The sequence below is a fragment of the Mus musculus genome, chromosome 6 (assembly GCF_000001635.26).
Source record: "Mus musculus strain C57BL/6J chromosome 6, GRCm38.p6 C57BL/6J".
Taxonomy (NCBI): Eukaryota; Metazoa; Chordata; class Mammalia; order Rodentia; family Muridae; genus Mus; species Mus musculus.
In genome coordinates, this window is record NC_000072.6 from 37,080,312 (window position 1) to 37,097,494 (window position 17,183).

General features: G+C 43.2%; 1 protein-coding gene across 18 annotated transcripts in view; it reads right to left on the reverse strand.

The window, feature by feature from the left end:
• Dgki (diacylglycerol kinase, iota) overlaps nucleotides 1–17,183 on the reverse strand; it is a 463,575-nt gene that overhangs the window by 242,931 nt on the left and 203,461 nt on the right. For all 18 annotated transcript variants that reach the window (XM_006506259.4, XM_011241385.3, XM_006506258.4 and 15 more), the window contains exons 5-6: nucleotides 15,937–15,993; nucleotides 7,318–7,383 (exon numbers count right to left, since the gene is read on the reverse strand). In XM_006506259.4, coding sequence (XP_006506322.1) covers nucleotides 7,318–7,383; nucleotides 15,937–15,993 — 123 coding nt within the window. The remainder of the gene's footprint in view (nucleotides 1–7,317; nucleotides 7,384–15,936; nucleotides 15,994–17,183) is intronic.

Here is a 17,183-nt window from a genome sequence, read left to right on the forward strand (position 1 = left end):
TCCAAGAATGCTAAGCAACTCATCTTTCATTGAGTTCCAGCAGATGTTATTTCATATTTTTTGTTTTATATTTTTATCTTTTATGTAAAAGTATTTGCAGGTATGCATGTTTGTGCACCATGTTTGTGCCTGATGCTCAGCATGGAAGAAAAGGACCCTGGATCCCTAGGGACTTTGGGATACAGGTGGTTATGAGCTGCCATGCAGGCACTGGGAACAGAACCTATGTCCTCTGCAGGAGCAGCAAGTGCTCTTAACCACTGAGCCCTCTCTCTTCAGCCCCAGGTTGCTCTACTTTTCAATTGACTGGGCTTTTATGACATCACGACATCACCGACGTCTGAAGTGTCAGGAGCTCCCCGGCTCTACGTCAAGGCACAGTGAGAAGCATGCTTTCCTTAGAAACGGAATCAAGAAAAATAGCTTAAAGAGGTGGTGAGGGTCAAAGCCCATAAGCATGCCTTCCACAGATAGGTTCTTCACAAAGCAGACACACTGTGAACGGAAAGCTTCGGCACGTCCACCCTCCCAGCCTGGTCAGCAGGGATGTCCCTGCATACACACAGTCCAGCAGGGAAAGGTCAACTTGCTGGTATCAGAACTCCTTTTAAGTCTCTGGGCAGGTTGTCTCTGTGCTCCAGTCCCCTTTCCTCTCGCCTTCCTTCCTTTCCCTATAATCACAGGGATTCTACATGTTTGGTTTTGGGTTTTTTTTTTTTTTTTTTTTGGTTTTTGTTTGTTTGTTTTGTTTTTTACTTAATTTACTTATTTACATCCCAAAGGCTGTGGGATTTTCTTTTAAATCACTCCCTTCTCTAACTCCCTAACTCTGAGAATTCTCTAATTCTTTCCTTTGTCTCTCCAGTTGTTATTTTCATCTCTGCCACCTAAGATTTCTAGGTGCTGAGGTTACTTTCCTTGTTGCTGTAACAAGCTGCCTGCTAAAAGCGACTGAAGGAAGGAAGGGTTTGTTCGGCTCACAGACACACGGTGCAGTCTGTCATGGCAGAGAAGGCATGACGGCAGGAGCATGAGGCCAGGCAGTTGGTCTCACTGTGTCTGTAGCTGCAGAGAGGGGGTGAAGAGAGAGAGAGAGAGAGAGAGAGAGAGAGAGAGAGAGAGAGAGAGGAGGGAAAGAGAGAGACAGATAGACACACAGAGACAGGCAGGCAGACAGACACAGAGAGGGTGATTGCTGGCGCTCAGCCCTCTTTCTCCTTTTTATTCAATCCAGGACTGGAGCCAAGATTCAGAGGTGAAGTTTTCCTTTTGGAAACACCTTACAGTCACACTCACAGCTATGTTGCCATGGTGATTCTGAATTCTGTCAAGTTACAATCAAGGTTAACCACCACAGTAGCCTATTGTCAGGTAAGAAGTGTGGTGTTTGTACGTATGTTATGTATTTTATATGCAGACGTGTGCGTGTGCGTGTGTGTGTGTGCTATTCACTTTGTCAACTTAAAGAGCATAGAAGTCGTATATTTCCTTCTGCTCTGATATGTATTGTTTTTATTGTTATTTGGATATAGTTTAAAATCGATTTTCCATGGACAAAACGGAAGCAGTTCTTGTCATATTCTTATACATTGGACACCGGGAAGGTTTTGCAGGCGCTTCCTCATAATATCTTTGTGCCTTTAGATGAAACAGAGATGCAATGTTTCAAAAGTTTTTTGATTAAATTTATAGTTTGCTTTTCAACTGCTACGTTTGAAATGGTCATACTATGGAAAACCTTTTTACTTGTGAGTGTTTCATATTACAGTTTGGTAAAACTCAGAAGAGCAGCGCATGTACAGAATGTGTGTGGAGATAAGGGTCATGAAAGGTTAGAAATCAAAATTGAAGATTTATTACCAGGCTTGTGCCTAGAGCCAGATTCTAGGGAACAAAAAGTAAGAGAAGAAGGGGGTATGATGCACACCCATTAAAGGGAAGAAGCAAAAGGAAGACGACATGAGGACAATTGTCTTAGGACCATCTGCCTTGGGATCAGAAGAGCCACAGCAGGAGGGACATTGATACTGCCTGGGACATCAGGAAGTGTCCCCATTCTGCCTGTGCCTGAACTCTTCCACTTATGGTGACTGGAGTTCACACACACCAGCAGCCCCAGTAGCAGGATCCAGAAATGTTAGTCACCACTGAAGGAAGAGCAAAGGGTTCCGGAGTAATCATGGTACCCCACGGCTGTGCCTATGAGGAAACTGACAGGCCACAGACTGGAAGGGTAGCAACTGCAGAATGCAACCAGGGAAAGCAGAGGATGCACCTACCTGAGGCCTGCAGGGAAACCCTGAATATCTCTCCTTCTTTTTAATGCTTTTGTGATGCAAATAAAATGCAAAGGGCTGTAGATCTTAAATATACACCTCGAGATAAGCATATACCTGTGAAACCAGATCCGCACACTGTGCCAAGAACATATTCTTAGGCTCCAAAAGCTTTCTTCCACCTGCTTCATGTTCAGAAATAAGAAAGCTTACGTAAAGACTGGGGGTGTAGCTTAGTGGTAAGATGATTGCCTAAAGGTCTCAAAGCCCTGGGTTCAATTCCAAGCACCACAAAAGCAAGCAAGCAAGCAAGCAAACAAGGAAGGTAGGAAGGACGAGAGGGGAGGGAGGGAGGGAGGGAGGGAGGGAGGGAGGGAGGGAGGGAGGGAGGGAGGGAGGGAGGGAGGGAGGGGAGGGGGACATAAACTAGCTTACATAAGATTTACTCTCTTAGCAAAATGCCAAGTGTCTAACACAGCTCTGTTGAGACCATGCTACACAGCAGATCTCTGAGACTTACTCATTTCGCATGACTGAAACACTGAATCCTTTAACTACTGCCTCCTCCTCCTTCCTGCATGAACCCAAATGACAGTACACTAAGTGAAATAAGCCAGACACCAAATAAGGACAGCATGAAACCACCTCTTTGCTCCACAAAGAGTAAAGGGATGACTGCGCCATTCCTCTTGCTCTCAGCTACAGAGGAGAAAAGCCAGACTTCTGGCCATCTCTTGGCAGGGTCCGCTCAGAGAGTTGACAGATTCTGTGCCAGTCTCCACCTTCTTCATGACCTTTCTATGGCTATGGTAAAAAGCCACTTCTGATGCAGCAGGACAAACATCCAGGCAGGCAAACAAAACCAATACACATAGGCTCACCAGTGCTCTTCCATCCCACAGCCCAATAACAGTGTATGGAAAGCTGATTCTGGTGCACACACATTTTTTTTTTTTTTTTTTTTTTTTTGCTGTCAAAGAAATAGAACTTTATTTTTTAATTATATCCCAGTAATTTTATTTTTTTATTTTTTTATTTTCTATTTTTATTAGGTATTTTCTTCACACATTTTTAAATCACTATAAAATGGGTCTTTCAGTTCTTTAATGGAACATGCCCCCAGTGCTCCAGACAAGCATTTGCCATTATTTCTCAGCCCTATAATCCCATTCATTGTGACTTCTCAACTGTCTCCCCTACAGTGTTTTTAATTACCTTCTCACTTACCTAGGCCAACAGCTATTGTGTGTAGTTTACGTGTGCATTTTACATACTACTTCTTTTGTCTGAAATTAGTTGTTAACAGTGTCCATTATGTCAAAGAGTAGGTTTCATGCTTCCCTGCTATATATACTTAACCTTCTGAAATGCGTGCATGTGAAGGTGCATATCCCATGAACAAATATTTCATATGGATGTGTCTTGTTTAGTTAGGTGAGTGAAGAGCATCAGAACTTCAGACCCACGGCTCACTAAACATCATGCTCTAAAAACCTGCTTTCAAGATTAGATGTCTCAGGGGTGGAGAGATGGCTCCACGGTTAAACACACCGTTCTTACAGAAGATGTAGACTCCATTCCCAGCACCCTCACATGGGCTAACAGCTGTCTCTAACTCTAGTTCCAGGGAGTCAGACACCCTCTGTGAATGGGTTCTGTATGCGTGCAGTGCACAGACATCAGTGCAGGCAAAACACCTATACACATAAAATATAAATAATAATTGTAAATGCTGTTCAAGTATGTTTAATGCTTTAAAAATATTAAATATTTTTAAAAGTGAGTTTTTAAAGGCAGCTCTTTTTGTTTTACAATGTTTTCATGTTGCTGATCAAAGAAACTCTCGAACTGTGATTAAGAAACATGTCTTACAATTACACTAATTTGTAGGTTTAAATGTCTGGAGGGTCCATGCAGCTATGATCATTAATATACTTTTCCTCCACATTTTGACATTTGAAAAAATAGCTTTAGACAACCCGTTGCTGTGTGTATCTGGGCAGAATGAACACAGTGAATGCCATGAAGAGGAGTTAGCTACAGGCAGAGTCAGCATGTATCCTGGCTTTAACGATAGACTGCTGATCCTATGTCCTATAGTACAAAGTTACCCTTTATGGCTTAGCCTTGGGTTCTCCTTTGTGTTGGTTTTGGCCATTTCTAACTGGGATCAAGTGAAGATTTGTATGTTCCTAGCTGGGAGGACATCTCAGCTGGTAGATCTTGTGACCCTTGCAGGTTCCAGTCGCTTCTTATCCCTTGTTGGCAGTCTCTGGTCCTCTTCATCTCTGTGGTTTCTCCCTCTTCAGTTTACATATTCTCTTTATCAAACCTTCATCAGATTGAATGATCTCAGTGTGAGTGTCTCATCTCTTCCTGACTCAACTCTGCCTCTTTCATAATACAAAATTATGAATGACAATGTAAACTAGGCACAATGATTATAAACCTGGTAAGTTGGGGTTAAGCTCATGTTAAAAAACTATGTGATTCCATCAAGGGCTCCCTCTTGGGACAGTCACAAACAGCCACACACACACAGCCCAATGCGCAAAGTTCCAGAGAACAGCACTCCAAATATTTATTTTACTATCAAATTAAAAAATAGAGATTGAAACCACCAATAACCCACTCATTCCTTTAAAATCCTCAAAGTTTACAAAACACCAGAAAATACACGCAATATTATACACAAATAAAGCCTTCCTAAGTGAAGTGCTTTTTATTTAATCCTAACCCAATCAGTAAGTTACAGAATAAAAGGGCACACTCTCCCTCCCCCTCTTCTCTCCATGAGTGTTCTCTCCCTTGCTCTCTCCCTCCATCTCTTCCTCATTCTCTCCCTCTTTCCCTCCCCCCTCCTTCACTCCCTCCCCACTTTTCTCCTTCTCCCCAACCCCTCTCTATCCACCGTGTGTGTGTGTGTGTGTGTGTGTGTGTGTGTGTGTGTGTGTACACATGTGCATGTGTGCTCACCTCTGTATGATGGAGATGCTGGGTAGAGTTTAGAATCTAGTGTAAGAACTGGCAGTAGTACGAATATAAATTACATAAAGCACCTGGACTTGAAGTGATTTTCCAATCCCTTCCTCTGTAAACGAGAACAGAGTCATTAGCTACTAGGGTAGAAGCTATGATCCAGCAAGGAGACACATATCTAAAAACATCAATCTCATAACTGCTTGAGCTTAAGACTTTATAGGCAACAATACCATAAACACAGAAGAGGAACACAGTCATGCTTTTTTTTTTTTTTAAATGGGAACAGTGTGTGATGGACCAGGACATGTCCACTGATACCCGTGGTATTCAGCAAGCTGTGAGCATTTGTGGATGCTGTCTAAGAGCACTGGCCAGGGAAGGAGGCAAGGTCACAGCATCATTACAGGATACAGAAAGTCCAGCACTTTCCTGCTAGTTGACTAAGCCACCATAAAAGGAGGCTACAAAGAAGATGCAATACGGCTCCAGAGAATAGTCATCACAAAAGACAATGCGTTTATGGGTTCTCATTTAACGAAATTCTTCCAGCTCTATTATAACCTGAACCGCTGGGTGATGTAAGCCATAGAGTTCTCCGGATGATGTCTTTCCAAAGAAAGGAATGTACTCAGCCACAGCATCACCACAATCCCATCCTGGACTCCAAAACTAGTTACCCTGCCTGTTAGTCTCTTCTTCCACATCCCCTCTCTTCTCCCCACCCTCATCCCTTCCCCATAATAGATAGCCTACAATCCCTGAAGCAATACACTGTAATCCCTAAATCCACACCACAGAGAAGAGACACATGAACTGAGTGCAGGGCATTCACGTGAGACCAGAAGGCTGACTCTCTTCTCCGGGACAAAGATTTGATCTTTCTCTCCACCCCCTTCTTCCTTATCCCCTCTCATTTCACTCCCCACCTTGAGCACACTCTGCCAGCCCTCTCCCCAGACTAAAGAACAGCCAACTGAAAGCCACAGTGTTGAAGAGAACAAATGGTACTTGTTACAATGGAAGGCCATGTCCTAGAGCCTTCCAGCAAAGAACATGGTAACCAAAGGCTCCAATGTTTTCTTCCCAATCACAGAGCAAAACAGCAAAATCAATACAACTTTTGCATCCTGCCAGTATTTTTGTATTAAGATCTCTCTCTCCCTATCTATCTATCTATCTATCTATCTATCTATCTACTCAGCCTGATGCTCGACCAAACGAGTAAGGTGAATAAGTAAGTAAATGAGCAATCTCTTGAGGAATCTATTCCCTGGAAACATAACTCCCCTTGACTGGAACACATCAGCTTCCTACTGACAGCCTTCAAGTAGAATCCATGCAGTGAGCTACCCATTTATTGTCCCAGCAGACATGGCGTCTGTCTGTAAGGTCAACCTTTGTACAGTGGGAAATGCTGTGTCTCGAAGAGTCTCAGATAAGTTGAGGTCAGCAAAATAGAGAATGGTTGGCATTTTCCAGCATCTGGTCACAATACCCAACAGCCCAGACCCACCTCACTCTTTCAAGAGGTAATGTACCCTGTGGGGCTTACAGAACCACCACTGAAATAAACATCTTTTACCAGAGACTGGGCAGTGTCTCAAGAAATTTCTAGATTCTAACTATGGGGTATTCTAGAGAGTTCTGCACAGCATGGTATGTCATGATGTATATGCCCACACTTGTGTATCAGCTTAACCACCTTTTTGTTGTTGTTGTTGTTGTTGTTGTTGCTGATCAAATGAATAGGCTGGTCTAGTAACCTTCAGGAAAGACTTGACAAAAATGGGAAAACTTCAGTTTTCAAAATTCAACAAGACCTTGCCCCACTGCAACCATATCTGTGAGAAATAAAATCATCATTTCCTTTTATTTAGACAGTCACTGTTTGTAAAGAATGCTAGAAGAATTAAAAAGAAGACTTGAGGGGAAAAGTCCTCTCAGGGGAAAAAAAAAGATGCAGGGGACATCACATTTAGACAAGGGACTCATCTACCTTGGGTGTTTGCCAAAGCCCAAGGAACCCCGCTGCAGTGGCCATGGGTGGCTGGGCCCTTACCTTACCACACTGCTTACATTTTCCCTCCTGCCGCCTCCTGTGGACCCAGTGGTGACGCACAAAGTTCTGCGAGAAAACAGAGTGAAATGAATACGCTTTAATTGGCAGTCCTCGGTGGTGAACGCTTTGGAAGTTTTGGAGTGTGGATTTCTATAAACTATAATCCAAGCCCACAGAAGCACAAAAGCAAATGTGTGTAGGTGTGGCTTGTTCAGCAATAAACACAAATGCACACAGAATAAAAGCAGTTCGTTCTCCATTCACATTCCGCACCGTACAGTCTGCTTCCTGCCCTCCCACCCCCATCCTTGCCTCCCCAGTGCACAGGACACAGCGGCCTGCACTCACTGCAGGTGTGTGAACAGCTTAAAGTATCTTCACCTGGGAGGGGACTCAAGCTCATAAAAGAAAAACCCAAAGAGTGGCGAAAATCTGGAAAACTGATGGAACAACTGAACAAATGCACACGCGATGCTTCATGTGGCAGAGCATGCCACGCTGTACCAAACCTTCTGACTACAAGGAACTGAAAAGATGAAATTCTCAGCATCAGCTCCTGAGAATTGGGGCACTGACTTGAGAATCACTAAAGTGAAAGAAGAGAAACATCAAAAAAAAAAAAAAAAAAAAGGCTATCGAGGACAAGAGGATTGGTGTGTGGGTGACAGTTGCTTGTACACCATCCTGGGTCACCTTAAACTAGACTAGCTTTCAAGGTCGATTCTTGTCATAAACTACAGGAAAGTCTTTTTTATCCCAAATAGATAATCATCACTGGGGTAGAGTCGAGCAATCCCAACTTCTAGCTGTTAGAGGGTGTTACACGGGGGACTGGCATCTACAGCAGTGAAAACGAAAAGAGGCTTTGGGGTGCCTCATCTCTCTTACACTAATAGCATGAAGTGCATCCCTCTCTTTGACTCTGCCCCTTCCTTCCATGATAATAGCATGACTCATAGAATTCAGCCACAGACCATATTCTGCCTTTAACAGTACCCTTAATGTATGGTGCCAACAGATTGCCTATTGCATAGTTTAGGCGTTGTTCTAAGTTTGCACAAAGAAAGCAGATCAGCCCAGAGCCACACCATCTTGAATATATCTAATAGTGGAAGCCAAACAGGACCGGTCTGGTTTGGATGGGAGAAAATAGACCACTAGGAGGGAGGGAGGGAGGGAGGGAGGGAGGGAGGGAGGGAGGGAGGGAGGGAGGGAGGGAGGGAGGGAGGAGACAGAATGAGAGTAAGAGAGGGAGGGAGGGAGGGAGGAGACAGAATGAGAGGAAGAGAGGGAGGGAGGGAGGGAGGGAGGGAGGGAGGGAGGGAGGGAGGGAGGGAGGGAGGGAGGAGACAGAATGAGAGGAAGAGAGGGAGGGAGGGAAGAAGGAAGGGAAGAAGGGAGGGAAGAAGGGAGGGAAGAAGGGAGGGAGGGAGGGAGGGAGGGAGGGAGGAAGGTTGGTTAGTTGTGTCAAGGCATGAAATTACAGGTGACAAGAAGACCTTCAACAAATATTAGCATTTTAAATACTGAAATGTCACTGATATTTCCCTTTATAATGTCAAATCAATTTAAAGTAAAATAGAATAGGGCCCCTGGAGGAATAATGGTCTTTTGATGGTAGTAAGCTATAAAAACAGAAGGATCCCATCTATCAATGTCATTTCCATCTTGCTTTTCCCACTGCTGCCATTCAGTGAAACAAAGACACGATTTTATACTGTCCTCAGGAAAGAACTAATAAGAACAGATAACCCTTACTAAGTAGTCCTTCACACCTTTAATAATATTTTATGTGTAGTAATTGTTTTCATCCTCATGAGGATGATAATGGATAGAGACACTTCTCCATAGGGATGCACCAGGTAAGTCCCAGAGCTGTCAGAATAGGAAAATGTCTCAATATGGATCAGTAAACTCTAGCTTAGTGTTCTCACAGCTCCCTGCCTCCTCTCCTGCTGTCATAGCAACTGCGGCCACACCTCCTTTAACCCTAGAAACCACGTGGTCTACCTCATTATTAAGCAACTAGAATGGCATTATCTGAGTTGCCTAGTAGGGGGATCCTCTTCCAGTGAGCTCTCATCAGGTTACCTGAGCAATAAATACTATTTATTCTCCGTGAAGAATTTCAAAAGACTGTGCTGGGCAGCAGTAAAGCCAGATGATATGCACGCTTCAGCGCCTACATGGACCAACGTTCCAGACAGCAACTGCAACAATGTGTTGAGTTGCTGGTGTTTATCTCTTCCGCTCAGAGCAAAACCTGTACTGACCTGGAGTGAAGGTTATCCTTCTCATGTGGCAGGTGATTCTGATGCTGAGCCCTCCACCTCCTCTAGAGATCAGTTCCTGCTTATGAATACTGACTAGGGAGGACAGGAGTCTCTACCCACTTCAGTACACTTCCAATCCCACTATGCAGGGCACCTCCTCCAAAGATCTGATTTTACTTAATAAAATATAAGACCTCTATATACAGAGTCAGAAGGAAAATCTCCACTCTCAGTGGCTAGGAATGGGCTTTTCTCCCTCAGCACCTTTGCCCCTCTTCTCTGAAAGATGAGATTCACTGCTTCCTCATGAAACTCCAATAAACAACTGCAGTGACAGCGGAGGAAATGTGGAATATATTAAAATGTCAAATAGTAATTAAAAGGCATGGAAATATTTAACATAATAGCTGTTAGTTTAGCAAGGAGTGAAGGAAAATGAACACTATAGTTGATGTGAAGACAAATCCTGTATTTGGCGAGATTACAAATCACTCAGTGACTATCAAGAAGGGAAATGTTGGGAGAACTGGATGCAATTATCTATGAGAAATCACAACTGACTCATGGGATCATTTAGCTAGTGACAGCTCCATTCAAAAGATTAAACCAATAATTTCCACAAATCAACAGAATGTAGAAATGAACTAGATGAGTTGATCATTTGTGCCACAACATAAACCATATGGCAAGCAGACTTAGGATATGTCAAAGTTCAGTCCACTTATGAAATTAACAAAACTTTATAGGAAACTTTTTTTGTGACTTTATGTGACTCTACCTTTAGATACCATTAAGATTTCCCTTCCTGAGATCAGATAGGAAAGAGGAAGCAAAGGCACAGATAAATAACTGATAAAAACCGAAGCTATAGGAGAAGCTGCGGAACCTGCTGCCAGCTTTAGCTATGTACTTTGAGATGCCACGCATCCTTTTGCTTAGAGTTCTTCTTAAGCTTAATAAGAATTTAATTCAAATTTATGCTGTGGCTTAAACATCATTGAAACTAGGTAAATAGTCAATAAATGTTTACTGAAATGAATAGAATCCTAAACTTTATTTATTTGACAATTAAATCACGTGGTTACCACTTGGGAGAAAGAAGACCCTCAACTGTCTTCATCAATAAGGAAAAAGAGAACCATTACCGCCGATTCACTATTGGTCTCTAACCCTGTTGCCCATGGACTTCCAATTTTCCCGTCATTTTCTCCTGACTGTTATTCATTTCTCCTGAATTATTAGACTGAAATCAGATTCTTCACACTTTTTCCTTTAGATGACTATGCAGAGCTCCGGAATTGTTGAGCTGAAATTAGATTTTCACACTGTGTTCTTTTGACCACAACACCTATATCTTCCATTGACGGATTGATATTTGATTTGAGAGACTGACACTGCACATGTAAGTATTGATATACTGTTATTGAGAAGGCCAACCAAGGCTTCTAAAACAATATATGTTTACTGTCTATCATAGTTCTGAATTATTTATATATCCACTTTGAGTACTGGGCAAGGAAAAACTATGACTTACGGTGTTAAAATATCATTGAGTCAGTATTTCAAGGCTCCCATTCAGTATTAGGAGCAGAAATAAATAACATAATTGCTCAGTTACTTGGAAACAGCCAATTTAATTCAAAATATTATTCACTGAGTGCCTGAAAAAAACATCTTAGGAATCATAATTCAGTCCATACGGATTATGACCAAGAAGACTGAGCTCTGAAAGGCAGAACCTAGGAGCCCAACAAATTCTCAGTAAGAAGCAGCCTGACAAAGGTAGGGCTCAGTGAACAGCAATCTTGGGCCTCCAGACTCTGACTGATTAATAGGGAAAAAGTAGCACTGGATTTGAGCCCAGGTCAAACCAATTCTAAGGAGTATATTCTTTCATTTACATTGAGTGAGCAACTTAAAGTCCCTTAATTAAGAAATTTGAGTGAGTTGTGCTCACAAGCCTCATCTTCAGAAGCCCTTCATAAACCAAGAGTGCTGACAGTAATGTTGCAAGAAGTGAACCTTCTTACAACGACATCCAGGCAGCACATACTCATTGATCGCTCCATCCCTCTATATTCTGGTACAATGATTTTGGGGCAAATTCGTTGGGTAATTCCTAAGGTCCACACTAATGGAGAGAAACACTCTCAGACAAGCCAATGGTGATGGGGCTAAATAATTAGGACACACAGTATGACCTGAATGGACAGGACAAGATATTTAGCAAAAATAAATAAACTCAGCCTTCACAGGGGTCAATGATGAAGAGCTCTACAGTGGGTTACCCCCAAAATATTCATGTGGTGAAATTCTATACCCGGAAATCATGACCAGGAGAAGAGACTTTAGCAACATACTTAGGTCAGGAGGATGGAGCCCTCATCAACAGAATTAGTGTCTTGTAATGGGGACCCCAGGGACCCTTTGTCTTCTTCCTCCATGTAAGGATAGTAAAAAGGCTGCATTCTGAACCCTGCATGGATGTTCTCATCAGCACACCATGCTGACACTCGATCTTAGACTTCCCAGCCACTAAATCTGTTTAAAACAAAACAAAACAAAACAAACAAAACACCAGTCTCTTTATTGATAATGAAACCATCTGTGGTATTTGGTTATAGCACCCAGGACTGACAACTCTGAGGATATGACATTTGAGCTGAAAATGTTTTAAGAAGAGGCTAAGAGATCTTAAATATTGCCATAGAATACTAAGTATTCAAGAGTGGGAAATACCTTGTCACATGCCTCTGAAACTTACAGAATGTCTCTTTAGCAGCTAGAAAGGACTGAGACATATGAACGGTCATAGCACACATATCTTTCATGCCCTAGATGCTATAGAAAGCAGAGGAAAGGGTCCTGGTCCAATTTTTAGTTTTAAAAAAATAGCATTATGCCCCTTAAATCCTCAGTAAGGTGGAGGATTAACTGAAAATTCATGGAGAAGTACTTCAGTGGCCATGGTGGAAAACACCCATATCTTAGTCAAAGTGTCTGACAGCAGATATGCAAGTAAACGGATGGATCTGAAATACATTCATAAACAAAACTAACTGAGCTGACAAATGAATTTGAGATTGAGAGGACTAGCGAACAAGAATCAATATGAGCTTCACCCAACGTTTGCAACTGGACAGCTTATTTTATAAGGGGAAAACAGATGGGGGAGGGTGTTTTATGGCCATAATTGTGTGGGTCTTGATCTATTATGTTCAGATGACCATGATACGTTAAATGGACATGTCAAGTGAAATATCAAGAAATGTAAACTGGAAATAAATATAAAGACAGGAGTTGTCAGCTCTCTGAATGGCAGTGGGCAGAGGTCAGAGAATGCAGACCAAGCCCAGGAGGCCCTGCAGAGATGTAGAGGCTGGGGTGGGCCACTAAAGGTCAGCTGGGATGGCCAAGGGAAGGAAAATGTCCAAAAGAGACAAAAGAGAATCCCTGATGTCAGAGAGGAGTCCCTGAAGGAGAATGGGTCATGTGAATGTTCTGAGCATTTGTGTGAAATTAGATTAGCTTAGAAAAACACATTGGATTTTTATATGATTATTAGCAACACTGACAGACACAGTTTCAGAAAATGGACTGAATAAAGACAAGAGCAAGTAAATGTGTTAGAAGATGACACACTAAAAATAGTCCATGCAGATCACAGAAGCTTAGCCATGAATGCAGAACTGGACAGCAGAGGGGCAGGAACACACCTCAGTAGGTAAGGAATGCTAGTGCTCTTTTCTCTTAGCTGGAAACCACGACAGCATGCTTTAGCTGGTGGGAATACTCTAGACAGGGCAGAAAAGGAATAGAGACCAAGTCCTTGGCAAGACTCTCAACGAAGGTCCAGTTTTCAAGAGAAAAGAAGCCTTACAAGCAATGGGACCCTTTTGGAGACTTGTGAAAGAGACATTTTACATATGGTTGTAACTAAGAGAGAGGCAGAGGGAAAGACCCAGAGAGAAGGGCAGGAAACCAATGGCAGCCATGTACATCCCTCGGTAGGAAATTCAGTACCTCCAGCTCAAGAACAAGTCCCCACCCCCTTTGATTTTCCTATGGAAAGCATCTTCATTTGCGCTGACCCTGAGTAGCCTTGCAGCCAGCACTGCCCCTCAGCAGGGGTCACCAAAGGCAGGCCAACAAGACCACTTTCTACCCTCCTCCCACCTGTCTCTGCCACACTGGACCAACAGTGGGAGAAGCCAACTGATGAGAGTGTGAAATTCTCCTCTCCCACCCCTCCCACCCCCTCCCCTGCTGTTCTCAACCCTCTAGTTTTCATTATCATGAAACATTACTCTTTTTCCCCTTTTAAGGTTTTTGACACATCATCTCACATACTGTCCAGACTAAGTCTTAAGACTCAAGGAATCCTACGTCAGTCTCCTGAGTCTCTGATGCTACGGGTGGTCGCCACCTTGTCTGGCCTCTATGATGTCTTTCTTTCTTCACTATGGTTCAAACTGTTGTGACCCTCTCTGTTCTCAGACATTGCTACCCTCTCTAGTCTCACAGTACTACCCAGTCTCGGTATGTGCTGGCCACTCCCACACACATATCTACAGGCAAACCCATCTGGGGGCAAAGGGGAGACTTCAAACCTAATACTTCTGCAACTAAACTCACCATCTCTTGTTTTTTGTTTTTTGATTTGCTTTGTTTTTTAAATCCTAGTTGTTCAATTTTACCAATGAAGACTCAGAAGAGCAAGATGCTGGGGTGAAAACCTGCTGTCAGAAAGTACCCAGGTGACTTTTTTATACCACTGATGTCCCAGCAGGAAAAAAACCTCCCCCACTCCATCCTGTTTTAAATACCCTTCAACTCAAAACCCTCCTTTCCCTTTCCTGGGTTTTCTTATGTTCTTTCCCTGTCAACTGGTTGCTTGCTCTGCCTCTTTATCTATCTGGCCTTTATTTAATCCATTTACAAAAAGATTTTTGCATTAAAGCTGTGTGTGAGGGCAGTGGTGGCACTCAACTTTAATCCTAGCACTTGAGAGGCAGAGGCAGGTGGATTTCTGAGTTCAAGGCCAGTGTGGTCTACAGAGTGAGTTTCAGGACAGTCAGGGCTACACAGAGAAACCCTGCCTCGAAAAAAAACAAAAAACAAAACAAAACCCAAAAAAACAGAAAAGGAAAGGAAAGGGGAGAGGAGGGGAGGGGAGGGGAGAGAAGAGCAAAGCAAAGCTGTGTGCTAGGGCTGACCACACCACAACAACCTGTTTACAATAAACAGACAACTCTTGGATAAAAGGTTTGTGGTAGCTGAGCCATACCACAACCAGTCCACAATCTTAGGGTTCACAATGTGATCAAATATTCTGCATCTTCACATCAGATTCATTCCTCAAATAACCTTCTTACAACAATGAATCAGTTTTGCTCAATGGAAGCTTGATTTATAAGGATAACTCCCCACACACCCAAAATCCTTCACTAATTCTTGCCAACTTTACACCTGTAAACTCATCTTAGCAAGCATGTTTCTCTCAGCTCAGACACAATTATTTCTTAACCTCTATGGCAAGAGCTGCTCTAATTGTCTCTATGTCCCCAACAGCATCGACCCTCATGATGTTCCCTCCACACTGCAGGCAGCATAATATATTCTACTTAGATAGCGCAGTGCGAACCTGCAAATCCCTGATGACTTCCAGCCTGCGTCCAAGGAAGTGGAAGCCTGACTTCCACTGTCTAGCTCTAACTCTCCTCCCAAGTAATGCATCTTACTAAGCTCTCACCTAGGCTTATGTGCTGCTGCTGTTTCTGTCTAAATGGTTGTCTCCCTGTATCTCACATCGCACCCTTTGCCCTAGAAGAGTCCTAAAAGATTCAATCAGTGCCCACATCTCTCAGAAAGCCCATTATCTGGCTCTCTCTCTCTCTCTCTCTCTCTCTCTCTCTCTCTCTCTCTCTCTCTCTCCCTCCCTCCCTCCCTCCTTCTCTTCCTCCTCCTCCTCTTCCCCCTCTCCCTCTCTCCCTCCCTCCCCCCCTCCCTCCCTCCCTCCCTCCTTTTCCTCATCCTCCTTTTGTGGACTAGAGAGTACAACTCAGACCCTAGTTCTAAACTGTCTAGAATAATGGGGAACTCCCCCAACCCCACTTTTCCATTTCATGCGTTAAGACTCTGGCTCCCAAACCCACTCCACTGACAGAATAAAGTACAGTATACCGAAGAATCTTGGAGACTCTTTGTCCTTATTGACACATTAAGAAGAAACTGCTGTATAATGAGGGGAGACAGACCTCATTTGTCAATCCTAGGTGAATCCCTGGGAGATTCGGTGAACCTAGGAGAGTTCAAGGTGCTCTCTGAAACAACTCACAAAACTCACTTCTCTTGGCGATCTGGAGCCTCCTTCCCGAAATGTTGGTTTACATCTGAAATTAATCTGCCATTTGAAGAGAAAAGTATGTTAATGTTAGTGACGAGCAACAGGTTGAAGAGAGCTACCTGAGACCAGAAAGCAACCAATAGTGGTAGACATGAAGGCTATAAACCAAGCCCAGGAAGAATAAGGAATCCGTTCTAGCCTGCTCCTACTCTCCCGAAGCATCTCACTAGACGATCCACAGAGGTACAGTGCCATTTCACACCTCCAGTCGGCAGTCCTGCATTCTCATCCATGCAGTCTAACTTCAAACAAACAAACAAAAACGTTCTTAGCCCATGAATCTGGAAAAATGGAGACCAAAGTCACAGGTAAAGTACATGGCAGCTGAAGTCATCCGGGTAAGTTGGGTTTTTTTTTTTTTTTTTTTTGCTTTTTTTTTTAAAGTAGAAAATATAAACCTGAGAAGTCCTAACTGCTGTGATAACCATTCAAACACACGCACAGATATTCCCTGTAAAAGGACTCAGCACTGCCTTGCTCTGTGGATGAGAAGTGTCCTCGTGAGCTCTTTTGCTCCTGTATAAAGTGAAGTAGAGTGCAGACGAGAAAAATCTAGTCCAAGTGTTAGGCATGGCTGTGAGATATAGGTTGACAGCAGCTGGAGGTGCTGGCGAAGCTAAGCAAACATTGTACAAAGCTAAAATAGTCCCACCGTGATTGCCAAGGGCAGCGCACGAATATAGATCCCACTCAGTGTCTCGCCTGGACACGGAGGAGGAATTATAAATGAGAGCAGCAAGCAGCTCTCTCGCAGAGCTCTGCCCTTCCCCCCAGATGGTAAATGAATAGACAGTTCAGAATCCACTTCTGGAGACAAGACACCACCCTTGGGATGCCACTCCTGGCTTAGCCACACATTTCATGCTGCACCAGCAAAAACTGCTGCCCGTGAGGTCTGCAGCAGCATCTGGGAGCTGCTTTCGGCTGGCTTGGCTAACTCTCCCTTCGAGCTCCTTTAGGAATATGTGAACTCACCGAGAGAAACATATGGAAGCTACAATCTTAAAAGGCTTATTGTAAGTGTTGCCAAGCTTTCCCAAAGTTCAATGCAACATAATATCAAATTAAACCCAGGAAAACAAGACCATGGCTGACCTTTATATATTGTCTTTTCATTGTTATTCTGGTAAGTCATCCTGAACTCAACAATTTTTGGTTTTGTTTTTTAAAAAGTTAGACATTGACAC